This window comes from Entelurus aequoreus, linkage group LG23 (assembly GCF_033978785.1).
Source record: "Entelurus aequoreus isolate RoL-2023_Sb linkage group LG23, RoL_Eaeq_v1.1, whole genome shotgun sequence".
Taxonomy (NCBI): Eukaryota; Metazoa; Chordata; class Actinopteri; order Syngnathiformes; family Syngnathidae; genus Entelurus; species Entelurus aequoreus.
In genome coordinates, this window is record NC_084753.1 from 33,029,142 (window position 1) to 33,043,704 (window position 14,563).

General features: G+C 36.6%; 2 protein-coding genes across 2 annotated transcripts; both read right to left on the bottom strand.

Annotated features, from left to right (window-relative positions):
• Positions 1-984, bottom strand: LOC133640543 (trace amine-associated receptor 1-like). The gene has a single exon (XM_062034020.1). The coding sequence runs from the start codon at positions 982-984 to the stop codon at positions 1-3; it is 984 nt and encodes a 327-aa protein (XP_061890004.1).
• Positions 985-8,446: 7,462 nt separating this feature from the next.
• Positions 8,447-9,430, bottom strand: LOC133640728 (trace amine-associated receptor 1-like). Its single transcript, XM_062034297.1, has one exon. The coding sequence runs from the start codon at positions 9,428-9,430 to the stop codon at positions 8,447-8,449; it is 984 nt and encodes a 327-aa protein (XP_061890281.1).
• Positions 9,431-14,563: the final 5,133 nt, after the last annotated feature.

Sequence of the window (14,563 nt, forward strand, 5' to 3'; positions counted from 1 at the left end):
TCAGTTAAGTCTGGTTCTAGAAAAATTGCTTTGAAATACTTTACCTAATATAAGGATTTTAAAAGCTGACTGGAACCAGCTGTAAAAGAAAGCATAAATGAAAGGATTGAGCATAGAATTTGACAGAGCCAGCCAGGTAAGTCCTTCACCAACGGCTATCGGTACCTGGTTGAAAAGCTGTACAGAAAAATAAATAAAGAACGGAGTCCAGCAGATGAGGAAAACACCCATAACTATAGTCAGAGTCTTTGTGGCCTTTCTCTCCATCTTACTGACATTTGCTCCTGGTGTTCTACTCGGATAGTTGGTGTTTTGGATGCTGCGAGCCTGGTTCTGTGCTACAAGGAAGATCTTTGCATAGATGCATATCATTATGATCACAGGTATGTAGAAGGAGCAGATGACTCCTACAATATTTGCGATCAAAATATCGACGTAACATTCTTCCCCACACTTTGCATAGTTGAATTCCGCCACCACAAAACCGGCGGCGACGAGAAGTGAAAGAGTCCAACTGAGCAGGATCATGACCGCAACCGCTTGAACAGTGAGCGTGGTTCTGTAAGTCAGAGGTTTACACACCGCGTGATACCTATCTATGGAAATACAGCATAAATGTAGAATAGAAGCAGTGCTCAGGGTCACGTCGATGCTGTTCCGCACTTTGCAAATCACTTCTTCTTGGTAGACACAGTAACTGAGGGTGAATTCAATGCTGAGAGGGAACAATAAAACACCGACAAGTAAGTCGGCCACTGCCAGAGAGAGAATGAGATAGTTAGTGGGAGTGTGGAGCTGCTTGAAATACACCACAGTGATGATTATGAGGAGGTTTCCACATATTATGATGACGGATAATAAGCAAAGAAATATGTTCAGAAGCACACACCCGGAGGAACGTGTTTTTGACGGTGCATCGTACATATCGACTTCATAACAAGGATGTATGACAGCAGTTCTGTTGAAGGTGACCTCTGGTGCCATGTATCTGGGTGCCTGCAAATACACTCAGTTAGTCATAAGCCATATTATTGATATGTCATGAATAGTTCCAGTCTGGCTTACCTTCTTTGCACGAACGTGCTGAAGAATCTTCAATGTGTGTTCCTTAGAAGCATGTGACAATGTGTAGACGTCTTTTATACCACCATGTGTACATATGCATAATATATTCATCAATCAATCAATCAATGTTTATTTATATAGCCCTAAATCACAAGTGTCTCAAAGGGCTGTACAAGCCACAACGACATCCTCGGTACAGAGCCCACATACGGGCAAGGAAAAACTCACCCCAGTGGGACGTCGGCGAATGACTATGAGAAACCTTGGAGAGGACCGCATATGTGGGTAACCCCCCCCCCTCTAGGGGAGACCGAAAGCAACGGATGTCGAGTGGGTCTGACATAACATTGTGAAAGTCCAGTCCACAGTGGATCCAACACATCAGCGGGAGTCCAGTCCACAGCGGGGCCAACAGGAAACCATCCCGAGCGGAGACGGGTCAGCAGCGCAGAGATGTCCCCAACCGATGCACAGGCTAGTGGTCCACCCGGGGTCCCGGCTCTGGACAGCCAGCACTTCATCCATGGCCACCGGACCTATGCAACTCCCCCTCGCAAGGGACAGGGGAGAAGAGGAGAGAAGAAAAGAAACGGCAGATCAACTGGTCTAAAAAAGGGGGGGTCTATTTAAAGGCTAGATTATACAAATGAGTTTTAAGATGGGACTTAAATGCTTCTACTGAGGTAGCATCTCTAACTGTTACCGGGAGGGCATTCCAGAGTACTGGAGCCCGAAGACTTTTTTTTGGCTCTGGGAATCACTAATAAGCCGGAGTTCTTTGAACGCAGATTTCTTGTCGGGACATATGGTACAATACAATCGGCGAGATAGGCTGGAGCTAAACCGTGTAATATTTTATACGTAAGTAGTAAAACCTTAAAGTCGCATCTTAAGTGCACAGGAAGCCAGTGCAAGTGAGCCAGTATAGGCGTAATATGATCAAACTTTCTTGTATTCATCTTCACTTGTCCAATTGAAAGTGAGACAATGTTTGGTTGACATTAGCCCAACCCAGGCTTAGCAATACTTTGACTCAAGGGCCAATTTGGATCAAAAGAAAAAAAAAATAAATAAATAAAAAAATAATAATAATATATATATATATATATGTACATATATACTAGGGCTGTCAAACAAAGTATTTAATCGTGATTAAAGGCCTACTGAATTTTTATTTATTTATTTAAACGGGGATAGTAGATCCATTCTATGTGTCATACTTGATAATTTCACGATATTGCCATATTTTTGCTGAAAGGATTTAGTAGAGAACAACGATGATAAAAATCGCAACTTTTGGTATCTGATAAAAAAAAGCCTTGCCCCTACCGGAAGTAGCATGACGACACCGGGGGAAGGACTGCTCATATTTTCCTATTGTTTACACCAGCAGCGAGAGAGATTCGGACCGAGAAAGCGACGATTACCCCATTAATTTGAGCGAGGATGAAAGATTTGTGGATGAGGAACGTTAGAGTGAAGGACTAGATGCAGTGCAAGACTTATCTTTTTTCGCTTTGACCGTAACTTAGGTACAAGCTGGCTCATTGGATTCCACACTCTCTCCTTTTTCTATTGTGGATCACGGATTTGTATTTTAAACCACCTCGGATACTATATCCTCTTGAAAATGAGAGTCGAGAACGCGAAATGGACATTCACAGTGACTTTTATCTCCACGACAATACATCGATGAAACACTTTAGCTACGGAGCTAACGTGATAGCATCGTGCTTAACGCCATATAGAAACAAAATAAATAGCGACGATTACCCCATTAATTTGAGCGAGGATGAAAGATTCGTGGATGAGGAACCTTAGAGTGAAGGACTAGATGCAGTGCAAGACATATCTTTTTTCGCTTTGACCGTAACTTAGGTACAAGCTGGCTCATTGGATTCCACACTCTCTCCTTTTTCTATTGTGGATCACGGAATTGTATTTTAAACCACCTCGGAAAATGAGGGTCGAAAATTCATTTCAGTAGGCCTTTAAAACATTGAACACTGTTTCCAGACTCCAGCCCGTTCCAGTGGGCCTCTGGCCAGCGTATTTGAAGCTGTGAGGGGATTGTCTGTCCTGGTCTATTATCCTGTGTGGAAGTTGCTTCCTAGCAGATCCACTGTAGACACGGCACAAGAGCCAAGCGTGCGGTTTTTAACAAAGTGTTTAATGCACATAGGTTTTATCAAAGTCTTTCTCCCGCAGAACGTGACTTTTCAGTCACGTCCGTATCCTCTCTCCCCCTCTGCTCTCGGCCGCTCACTGTCAGCTGTGTCTCGCCGTCAGCACATGCCCCGCCCCCATTCGATGGTGCTCGTCCTCAGCACCATAGACAGAGGCGGTGACCTTTGCTCCTGCAGGCGCACTGACCACACCTCCTTCCACATCCTGTAATTGTGTAATTGTCTGTTTTATAATGTCTTATTCATTTAGTTCTTATTTCTGTCATCGTGGTTTTAAAGTCTTATGTGTCTCACTGTGTTATTTTAAAAACCTGCCTTGGGACTACGGCTGAAAATGAGCATTTATGCTAAGTCCGGCGCATTTACACTCTTTATTCAAGTGTTGATTAATGTGCACTGTCCCAAACAGCAACTGATAATAAGAAATACACTATAGGGGTGTTTATCGATCTTAAAAAAGCATTTGACACTATAGATCAGGGGTGTCCAAACTTTTTCTACTGAGGGCCGCATACGGAAAAATTAAAGCCTGCGGGGGCCATTTTGATAGTTTTCATTTTCAAATCATAACAAAATATATGGATTTTGTTTTTTTTTTACCTTTAGGGCTCCCGGGGACCATAAAGGGTGTAAGTCATTAAAATGTTAAAAACAAGTCAAATTATTATTATTTTTTAAAATTTAACGCTTACAGTAAATCTCTACAGTATATCAACTTCAGGTTGATATAAAATTAAAAAAACCAAAAAGATTTTATGCCTTTTCTGTCAAGACAACTTTGTTTTTTATAATAAAACTGAAATATGCAGTATTTCCCCCACTGCCCAAAACCCTCAGAAAGCAATGTTTGATGTGAAGTAATTAGAGCCTTAAAAACATCAATAATGCAAGACACCATTGATATTAATTCATTATTATTTTTGAGTAATCACAGTGAAAAGATAAATAAAATCCCAATAAATATATTTGGGATCCAAAAGGTGCCCCTCTTATAAAGTGATACATTTGTATTAGTTTTTTTTTACTTTCAACACTTAAGTTACGAGATCGACTTCAGATATATCTGTCAATTTTACGTTTGAACTATTATTTAGTTTGTTTTATGCTCTTTTGTCAAAGAAAACGTTGATGTTTTTGTATGGCAACCACACAATATATGCAATATTTGCCACATAAAACATTTTAAAACTGAAATATTTTAAATAATTGGAGCCTTGAGAAGGTCAATAATTCATTATAACATTGATTTTTTATTTTTTTTAAGCAATGGCAAAAAAAAGAAAAATAAAGATAGACAAAAGAAAAAAACAGCCTGCATGGCAGCTTTGTGTCAACATTGCAACTTTTTCTAGTTAATGTTTATTTTTTATTTTTGCAATAGCATTTCCAGAATGTGTGGCGGGCCGGTAAACAATTAGCTGTGGGCCGCAAATGGCCCCCGGCCCGCACTTTGGACACCCCTGCTATAGATCATTCTATATTATTGTCCAAGTTGTATTCATTTGGTGTGAGAGGAGTAGTTTTAGACTGGCTAAGAAGTTATTTAGATAACAGACAAGAGTTTGTGGATTTTGTGGGTAATACATCTGAACAAATGAGGATTGAATGTGGAATTCCACAAGGTTCGGTTTTATCACCAAAATAGTTTATTTGATATATTAATGACATATGTGAGGTATCAAAGTTATTGAAACGAGTATTATTTGCGGACGACACCAACTTTTATAGTTCGGGACATGACTTAAAAGCATTATCAAACATTATTGAACAGGAAATGATTGAACTTAAGAGATGGTTTGATGTCAATAAATTATCATTAAATTTAAAAAAACAAAGTTTTATGAAAAGGGAGGAAACGATCAAACTGTCAATAGATGGAATTGATATTGAAAGGGTTTCTGAACTTAGATTTTTAGGAGTGATACTGCATGATATGGAAACCTCATATTGCACATGTACGGAAAAAGATGTCCAAGAGTATTTTTATATTAAATAAGGTTAAATATGTGTTAGATCAGTGGTTCTCAACCTTTTTTCAGTGATGTACCCCCTGTGAATTTTTTTTAAATTCAAGTACCCCTTAATCAGAGCAAAGCATTTTTGGTTGAAAAAAAGAGATAAAGAAGTAAAATACAGCACTATGTCATCAGTTTCTGATTTAGTAAATTGTATAACAGTGCAAAATATTGCTCATTTGTAGTGGTCTTTCTTGAACTATTTGGAAAAAAATATATAAAAATAACTAAAAACTTGTTGAAAAATAAACAAGTGATTCAATTATAAATAAAGATTTCTACACATAGAAGTAATCATCAACTTAAAGTGCCCTTTTTGGGGATTGTAATAGAGATCCATCTGGATTCATGAACTTAATTCTAAACATTTCTTCACAAAAAAAGAAATCTTTAACATCAATATTTATGGAACATGTCCACAAACAATCTAGCTGTCAACACTGAATATTGCAGTGTTGCATTGTAATGAATGGAATAGCCTACTTGATTTGATGTTCAGTTTATGAACTTACATTCATATTTTGTTGAAGTATTATTCAATAAATATATTTATAAAGGATTTTTGAATTGTTGCTATTTTTAGAATATTTAAAAAAAATCTCACGTACCCCTTGGCATACCTTCAAGTACCCCCAGGGGTACGCGTACCCCCATTTGAGAACCACTGTGTTAGATTACAGAGCAATGCGTATATTGTATTGTGCACTTATATTGCCATGTATCAGCAACTGTGTGGAAGTGTGGGGGAACACATATAAGAGTAACATAAAGGCATTGTATCAACTACAGAAAAGAGCTATAAGGATTATTCATAAAGCAGATTATCTAAAACACACTAACTATTTATTAATTCGGGTTTATTGAAACTACAGGAGCTAGTAAAGTTACAGACAGTATGTGTTATGTTTAAGGCTAAAAGTAAAATATTACCAGCAAATTTACAAAAAGTGTTTGTCATCACTTCTGAGAATGAAGAGCGCAGAAGAAAAGGTCATTTCCAACATCAGCATTCAAGGACAACTTTAAAACAAATGTGTATATCAGTGGTGGGGGTTAAACTACGCAATTCCCATTAAAATGAGATAAAAGATTGTAGAAATATATTCCAATTGAAAAAATATATATAAAGACAGAACAATAAGATCATATGGACAGCCGTAATTGTCTACATTGTGCTTTATATTTATTATTTTACTTATTTTTTGTCTGGTTTTGTATTTGTTTTGTATCATCCCTTGAGGTGTATATTCCTTTTTTTGTTCGGTTGGTACTTCATGAAGTTTTGCACTTATTTTATTTTATTTATTTATTTTTTTTTTTGTGTTTTTTGTTTGTTTTCATTATATTTGGATGTATCTGTTTGGTTTGTATGCGTGCGAATCTGGGCTATCCATTAAGTAAGACTACTTATTATGTTGAAGGGGGCAGGAAATATAAGATTTTCCTCATCCTGTTCTTTCTCAAGCATAGGTGTATAAATATGTGTTTAGTTGCTAAAGTTGTCTATTGATCAAAAATGCACATCAATGAAGGAGATAAAAAAAAAAAAAAATGAATGAATGAATAAATAAATAAATAAAAATCATATTTTTCTTTGCCCTACTCCATTTGTTGTTTATTCTTGAAACACCTTTTTACCTTCCTTTCGCTATGTTTTGTGTTTGGTCTGTTTTTTTTTTTTGCGTTTGAGTGTGTGTGTCTGTGTGTGTGTGTCTGTGTGTGTGTGTCTGTGGGTGTGTGCGTGCGCAGGTGTCAGTGTCAAGCCGTCCTTCTGCCATAGGTACTAAAAGTGCATTGTTGTTTGGCTGCAGGAATAAAGCTGGCCTACAAAGTCCTTCTATGTCCCTCTGCACCAGAACCTGAACACAACGCAGTGTAGTCGGGCCAAGCACACCAGAACTTAAACGAGCGAGAGGGCGGCGAACGAAAGCAAAAAGGAAGTGGAAACAAAATGAATAAGCACTCGATTATCCGATTATGACATGGCAACCCTTAAAGCATTTGAAACACAACAAGATAGCACAGTAAATAATTTCCCTGCTAAAGAAAAAAAAAATCTCTAAGCTTAGATTGTTTTCCTCAATTGCTATTGATTATTTGTAATACAAACATCTCACTTTTAAATTTGTTTAATTTTTTAAAAATTAAATCAACATTAAAAACACAAGATACACTTACTTAAGTGCACCAACCCAAAAACCCTCCCTTCCCCATTTACACTCATTCTCACTCATTCACACAAAAGGGTTGTTTCTTTCTGTTATTAATATTCTGGTTCCTACATTATATATCAATATATATCAATACAGTCTGCAAGGGATACAGTCCGTAAGCACACAGGATTGTGTGTGCTGCTGGTCCACTAATAGTACTAACCTTTAACAGTTAATTTTGATTAATTTCCATTAATTACTAGTTTCTATGTAACTGTTTTTATTTTATTTTAATTTCTTTTTTTGTTCAATATTTTTTTTATCTATTTAATTATTTATTTTTCAAATAAAGGACATTATCTTCACCAGACCAGGTTGTCAATGAAATTAGATTGTTTAAAGCAGTGGTCCCCAACCTTTTCGTAGCTGCGGACCGGTCAACGCTTGAAAATTTGTCCCACGGACTGGTGGTCGTGAAAGGGGGGGGGGGTGGGGGGGGCGGGGGAGGGGGGTTATGGTATTTTTTTATATTTTTTTTGTCATAAAGAAATACAATCATGTGTGCTTACGGACTGTATCCCTGCAGACTGTATTGATTTATATTGATATATAATGTATATATTGTGTTTTGTATGTTCAATTAATTTAAAAAAATGAAATAAAAAAAATAAAAAAGTATTTTTTTTTTTTTTTCTGTGCGGCCGCGGACCGGTACCGGGCCCGTTGGTTGGGGACCACTGATTTAAAGGGTTCTTAAAACCAGATCCAGTCCAGATTATGTCCGGGCAGCTAATGTACACACCTTCATTTATGTACACTCAAATTAGGGAACACAACAACAGATTGCATATAATCTATAAACAAAACGACATTTTCAAAATGAGCATGTATGTACAGTCCAGATTATGTCCAGGTCGGGCTCAGCAACACACACCTTCATTTATGTACACTCAAATTAGGGAACACAACGACAGACAGGCAAACATCTCACTTTCCAGACCCCTCCTTATAATGCTTGATGCTAATGTCAGTTAAGTCTGGTTCTAGAAAAATTGCTTTGAAATACTTTACCTAATATAAGGATTTTAAAAGCTGACTGGAACCAGCTGTAAAAGAAAGCATAAATGAAAGGATTGAGCATAGAATTTGACAGAGCCAGCCAGGTAAGTCCTTCACCAACGGCTATCGGTACCTGGTTGAAAAGCTGTACAGAAATATAAATACAGAACGGAGTCCAGCAGATGAGGAAAACACCCATAACTATAGTCAGAGTCTTTGTGGCCTTTCTCTCCATCTTACTGACATTTGCTCCTGGTGTTCTACTCGGATAGTTGGTGTTTTGGATGCTGCGAGCCTGGTTCTGTGCTACAAGGAAGATCTTTGCATAGATGCATATCATTATGATCACAGGTATGTAGAAGGAGCAGATGACTCCTACAATATTTGCGATCAAAATATCGACGTAACATTCTTCCCCACACTTTGCATAGTTGAATTCCGCCACCACAAAACCGGCGGCGACGAGAAGTGAAAGAGTCCAACTGAGCAGGATCATGACCGCAACCGCTTGAACAGTGAGCGTGGTTCTGTAAGTCAGAGGTTTACACACCGCGTGATACCTATCTATGGAAATACAGCATAAATGTAGAATAGAAGCAGTGCTCAGGGTCACGTCGATGCTGTTCCGCACTTTGCAAATCACTTCTTCTTGGTAGACACAGTAACTGAGGGTGAATTCAATGCTGAGAGGGAACAATAAAACACCGACAAGTAAGTCGGCCACTGCCAGAGAGAGAATGAGATAGTTAGTGGGAGTGTGGAGCTGCTTGAAATACACCACAGTGATGATTATGAGGAGGTTTCCACATATTATGATGACGGATAATAAGCAAAGAAATATGTTCAGAAGCACACACCCGGAGGAACGTGTTTTTGACGGTGCATCGTACATATCGACTTCATAACAAGGATGTATGACAGCAGTTCTGTTGAAGGTGACCTCTGGTGCCATGTATCTGGGTGCCTGCAAATACACTCAGTTAGTCATAAGCCATATTATTGATATGTCATGAATAGTTCCAGTCTGGCTTACCTTCTTTGCACCAACGTGTTGAAGAATCTTCAATGTGTGTTCCTTAGCAGCATGTGACAATGTGTAGACGTCTTTTATACCACCATGTGTACATATGCATAATATATTCATCTTCACTTGTCCAATTGAAAGTGAGACAATGTTTGGTTGACATTAGCCCAACCCAGGCTTAGCAATACTTTGACTCAAGGGCCAATTTGGATCAAAAAAAAAAAAATATATAAAAAAAATATATATATATATATATATATATATATATGTACATATATACTAGGGCTGTCAAACAAAGTATTTAATCGTGATTAAAGGCCTACTGAATTTTTATTTATTTATTTAAACGGGGATAGTAGATCCATTCTATGTGTCATACTTGATAATTTCGCGATATTGCCATATTTTTGCTGAAAGGATTTAGTAGAGAACAACGACGATAAAGATCGCAACTTTTGGTATCTGATAAAAAAAAACCCTTGCCCCTACCGGAAGTAGCATGACGACACCGGGGGAAGGACTGCTCATATTTTCCTATTGTTTACACCAGCAGCGAGAGAGATTCGGACCGAGAAAGCGACGATTACCCCATTAATTTGAGCGAGGATGAAAGATTTGTGGATGAGGAACGTTAGAGTGAAGGACTAGATGCAGTGCAAGACATATCTTTTTTCGCTTTGACCGTAACTTAGGTACAAGCTGGCTCATTGGATTCCACACTCTCTCCTTTTTCTATTGTGGATCACGGATTTGTATTTTAAACCACCTCGGAAAATGAGGGTCGAAAATTCATTTCAGCAGGCCTTTAAAACATTGAACACTGTTTCCAGACTCCAGCCCGTTCCAGTGGGCCTCTGGCCAGCGTATTTGAAGCTGTGAGGGGATTGTCTGTCCTGGTCTATTATCCTGTGTGGAAGTTGCTTGCTAGCAGATCCACTGTAGACACGGCACAAGAGCCAAGCGTGCAGTTTTTAACAAAGTGTTTAATGCACATAGGTTTTATCAAAGTCTTTCTCCCGCAGAACGTGACTTTTCAGTCACGTCCGTATCCTCTCTCCCCCTCTGCTCTCGGCCGCTCACTGTCAGCTGTGTCTCGCCGTCAGCACATGCCCCGCCCCCATTCGATGGTGCTCGTCCTCAGCACCATAGACAGAGGCGGTGACCTTTGCTCCTGCAGGCGCACTGACCACACCTCCTTCCACATCCTGTAATTGTGTAATTGTCTGTTTTATAATGTCTTATTCATTTAGTTCTTATTTCTGTCATCGTGGTTTTAAAGTCTTATGTGTCTCACTGTGTTATTTTAAAAACCTGCCTTGGGACTACGGCTGAAAATGAGCATTTATGCTAAGTCCGGCGCATTTACACTCTTTATTCAAGTGTTGATTAATGTGCACTGTCCCAAACAGCAACTGATAATAAGAAATACACTATAGGGGTGTTTATCGATCTTAAAAAAGCATTTGACACTATAGATCAGGGGTGTCCAAACTTTTTCTACTGAGGGCCGCATACGGGCCATTTTGATAGTTTTCATTTTCAAATCATAACAAAATATATGGATTTTGTTGGGTTTTTTTTACCTTTAGGGCTCCCGGGGACCATAAAGGGTCTAAGTCATTAAAATGTTAAAAACAAGTCAAATTATTATTATTTTTTAAAATTTAACGCTTACAGTAAATCTCTACAGTATATCAACTTCAGGTTGATATAAAATTAAAAAAAACAAAAAGATTTTATGCCTTTTCTGTCAAGACAACTTTGTTTTTTACAATAAAACTGAAATATGCAATATTTCCCCCACTGCCCAAAACCCTCAGAAAGCAATGTTTGATGTGAAGTAATTAGAGCCTTAAAAACATTAATAATGCAAGACACCATTGATATTAATTCATTGTTATTTTTGAGTAATCACAGTGAAAAGATAAATAAAATCCCAATAAATTTATTTGGGATCCAAAAGGTGCCCCACTTATAAAGTGATACATTTGTATTAGTTTCTTTTTTACTTTCAACACTTAAGTTACGAGATCAACTTCAGATATATCTGTCAATTTTACGTTTGAACTATTATTTAGTTTGTTTTATGCTCTTTTGTCAAAGAAAACGTTGATGTTTTTGTATGGCAACCACACAATATATGCAATATTTGCCACATAAAACATTTTAAAACTGAAATATTTGAAATAATTGGAGCCTTGAGAAGGTCAATAATTCATGATAACATTGATTTTTTTTTTTTTTTTTAAGCAATGGCAAAAAAAGAAAAATAAAGATAGACAAAAGAAAAAAACAGCCTGCATGGCAGCTTTGTGTCAACATTGCAACTTTGCAATAGCATTTCCAGAATGTGTGGCGGGCCGGTAAACAATTAGCTGTGGGCCGCAAATGGCCCCCGGGCCGCACTTTGGACACCCCTGCTATAGATCATTCTATATTATTGTCCAAGTTGTATTCATTTGGTGTGAGAGGAGTAGTTTTAGACTGGCTAAGAAGTTATTTAGATAACAGACAAGAGTTTGTGGATTTTGTGGGTAATACATCTGAACAAATGAGGATTGAATGTGGAATTCCACAAGGTTCGGTTTTAGCACCAAAATAGTTTATTTAATATATTAATGACATATGTGAGGTATCAAAGTTATTGAAACGAGTATTATTTGCGGATGACAACAACTTTTATAGTTCTGGACATGACTTAAAAGCATTATCAAACATTATTGAACAGGAAATGATTGAACTTAAGAGATGGTTTGATGTCAATAAATTATCATTAAATTTTAAAAAACAAAGTTTTATGAAAAGGGAGGAAACGATCAAACTGTCAATAGATGGAATTGATATTGAAAGGGTTTCTGAACTTAGATTTTTAGGCGTGATACTGCATGATATGGAAACCTCATATTGCACATGTACGGAAAAAGATGTCCAAGAGTATTTTTATATTAAATAAGGTTAAATATGTGTTAGATCAGTGGTTCTCAACCTTTTTTCAGTGATGTACCCCCTGTGAATTTTTTTTAATTCAAGTACCCCCTAATCAGAGCAAAGCATTTTTGGTTGAAAAAAAGAGATAAAGAAGTAAAATACAGCACTATGTCATCAGTTTCTGATTTAGTAAATTGTATAACAGTGCAAAATATTGCTCATTTGTAGTGGTCTTTCTTGAACTATTTGGAAAAAAAAAAAAAAAAATAACTAAAAACTTGTTGAAAAATAAACAAGTGATTCAATTATAAATAAAGATTTCTACACATAGAAGTAATCATCAACTTAAAGTGCCCTTTTTGGAGATTGTAATACAGATCCATCTGGATTCATGAACTTAATTCTAAACATTTCTTCACAAAAAAAGAAATCTTTAACATCAATATTTATGGAACATGTCCACAAAAAATCTAGCTGTCAACACTGAATATTGCAGTGTTGCATTGTAATGAATGGAATAGCCTACTTGATTTGATGTTCAGTTTATGAACTTACATTCATATTTTGTTGAAGTATTATTCAATAAATATATTTATAAAGGATTTTTGAATTGTTGCTATTTTTAGAATATTTAAAAAAAATCTCACGTACCCCTTGGCATACCTTCAAGTACCCCCAGGGGTACGCGTACCCCCATTTGAGAACCACTGTGTTAGATTACAGAGCAATGCGTATATTGTATTGTGCACTTATATTGCCATGTATCAGCAACTGTGTGGAAGTGTGGGGGAACACATATAAGAGTAACATAAAGGCATTGTATCAACTACAGAAAAGAGCTATAAGGATTATTCATAAAGCAGATTATCTAAAACACACTAACTATTTATTAATTCGGGTTTATTGAAACTACAGGAGCTAGTAAAGTTACAGACAGTATGTGTTATGTTTAAGGCTAAAAGTAAAATATTACCAGCAAATTTACAAAAAGTGTTTGTCATCACTTCTGAGAATGAAGAGCGCAGAAGAAAAGGTCATTTCTAACATGAGTATTCAAGGACAACTTTAAAACAAATGTGTATATCAGTGGTGGGGGTTAAACTACGCAATTCCCATTAAAATGAGATAAAAGATTGTAGAAATACATTCCAATTGAAAAAATATATATAAAGACAGAACAATAAGATCATATGGACAGCCGTAATTGTCTACATTGTGCTTTATATTTATTATTTTACTTATTTTTTGTCTGGTTTTGTATTTGTTTTGTATCATCCCTTGAGGTGTATATTCCTTTTTTTGTTCGGTTGGTACTTCATGAAGTTTTGCACTTATTTTATTTTATTTATTTATTTATTTTTGTGTGCTTTTTGTTTGTTTTCATTATATTTGGATGTATCTGTTTGGTTTGTATGCGTGCGAATCTGGTCCATCCATTAAGTAAGACTACTTATTATGTTGAAGGGGGCAGGAAATATAAGATTTTCCTCATCCTGTTCTTTCTCAAGCATAGGTGTATAAATATGTGTTTAGTTGCTAAAGTTGTCCATTGATCAAAAATGCACATCAATGAAGGAGATAAAAAATAAATAAATGAATGAATGAATTAAATTAAATAAATAAATACAAATCATATTTTTCTTTGCCCTACTCCATTTGTTGTTTATTCTTGAAACACCTTTTTACCTTCCTAGTTTCTATGTAACTGTTTTTATTTTATTTTAATTTCTTTTTTTGTTCAATATTTTTTTTATGTATTTAATTATTTATTTTTCAAATAAAGGACATTATCTTCACCAGACCAGGTTGTCAATGAAATTAGATTGTTTAAAGCAGTGGTCCCCAACCTTTTCGTAGCTGCGGACCGGTCAACGCTTGAAAATTTGTCCCACGGACTGGTGGTCGTGAAGGGGGGGGGGGGGGGGGGGGGGGGGGGGGGGGGGGGGGTTATGGTATTTTTTTATTTTTTTTTTTGTCATAAAGAAATACAGTCATGTGTGCTTACGGACTGTATCCCTGCAGACTGTATTGATTTATATTGATATATAATGTATATATTGTGTTTTGTATGTTCAATTAATTTAAAAAAATGCAATAAAAAAAAATAAAAAAGTTTTTTTTTTTTTTTTTTTT

Excerpts from the sequence above, each read along its gene's own strand:
- LOC133640543 (XM_062034020.1), bottom strand. The coding sequence starts at position 984 with ATGGCACCAGAGGTCACCTTCAACAGAACTGCTGTCATACATCCTTGT.
- LOC133640728 (XM_062034297.1), bottom strand. The coding sequence starts at position 9,430 with ATGGCACCAGAGGTCACCTTCAACAGAACTGCTGTCATACATCCTTGT.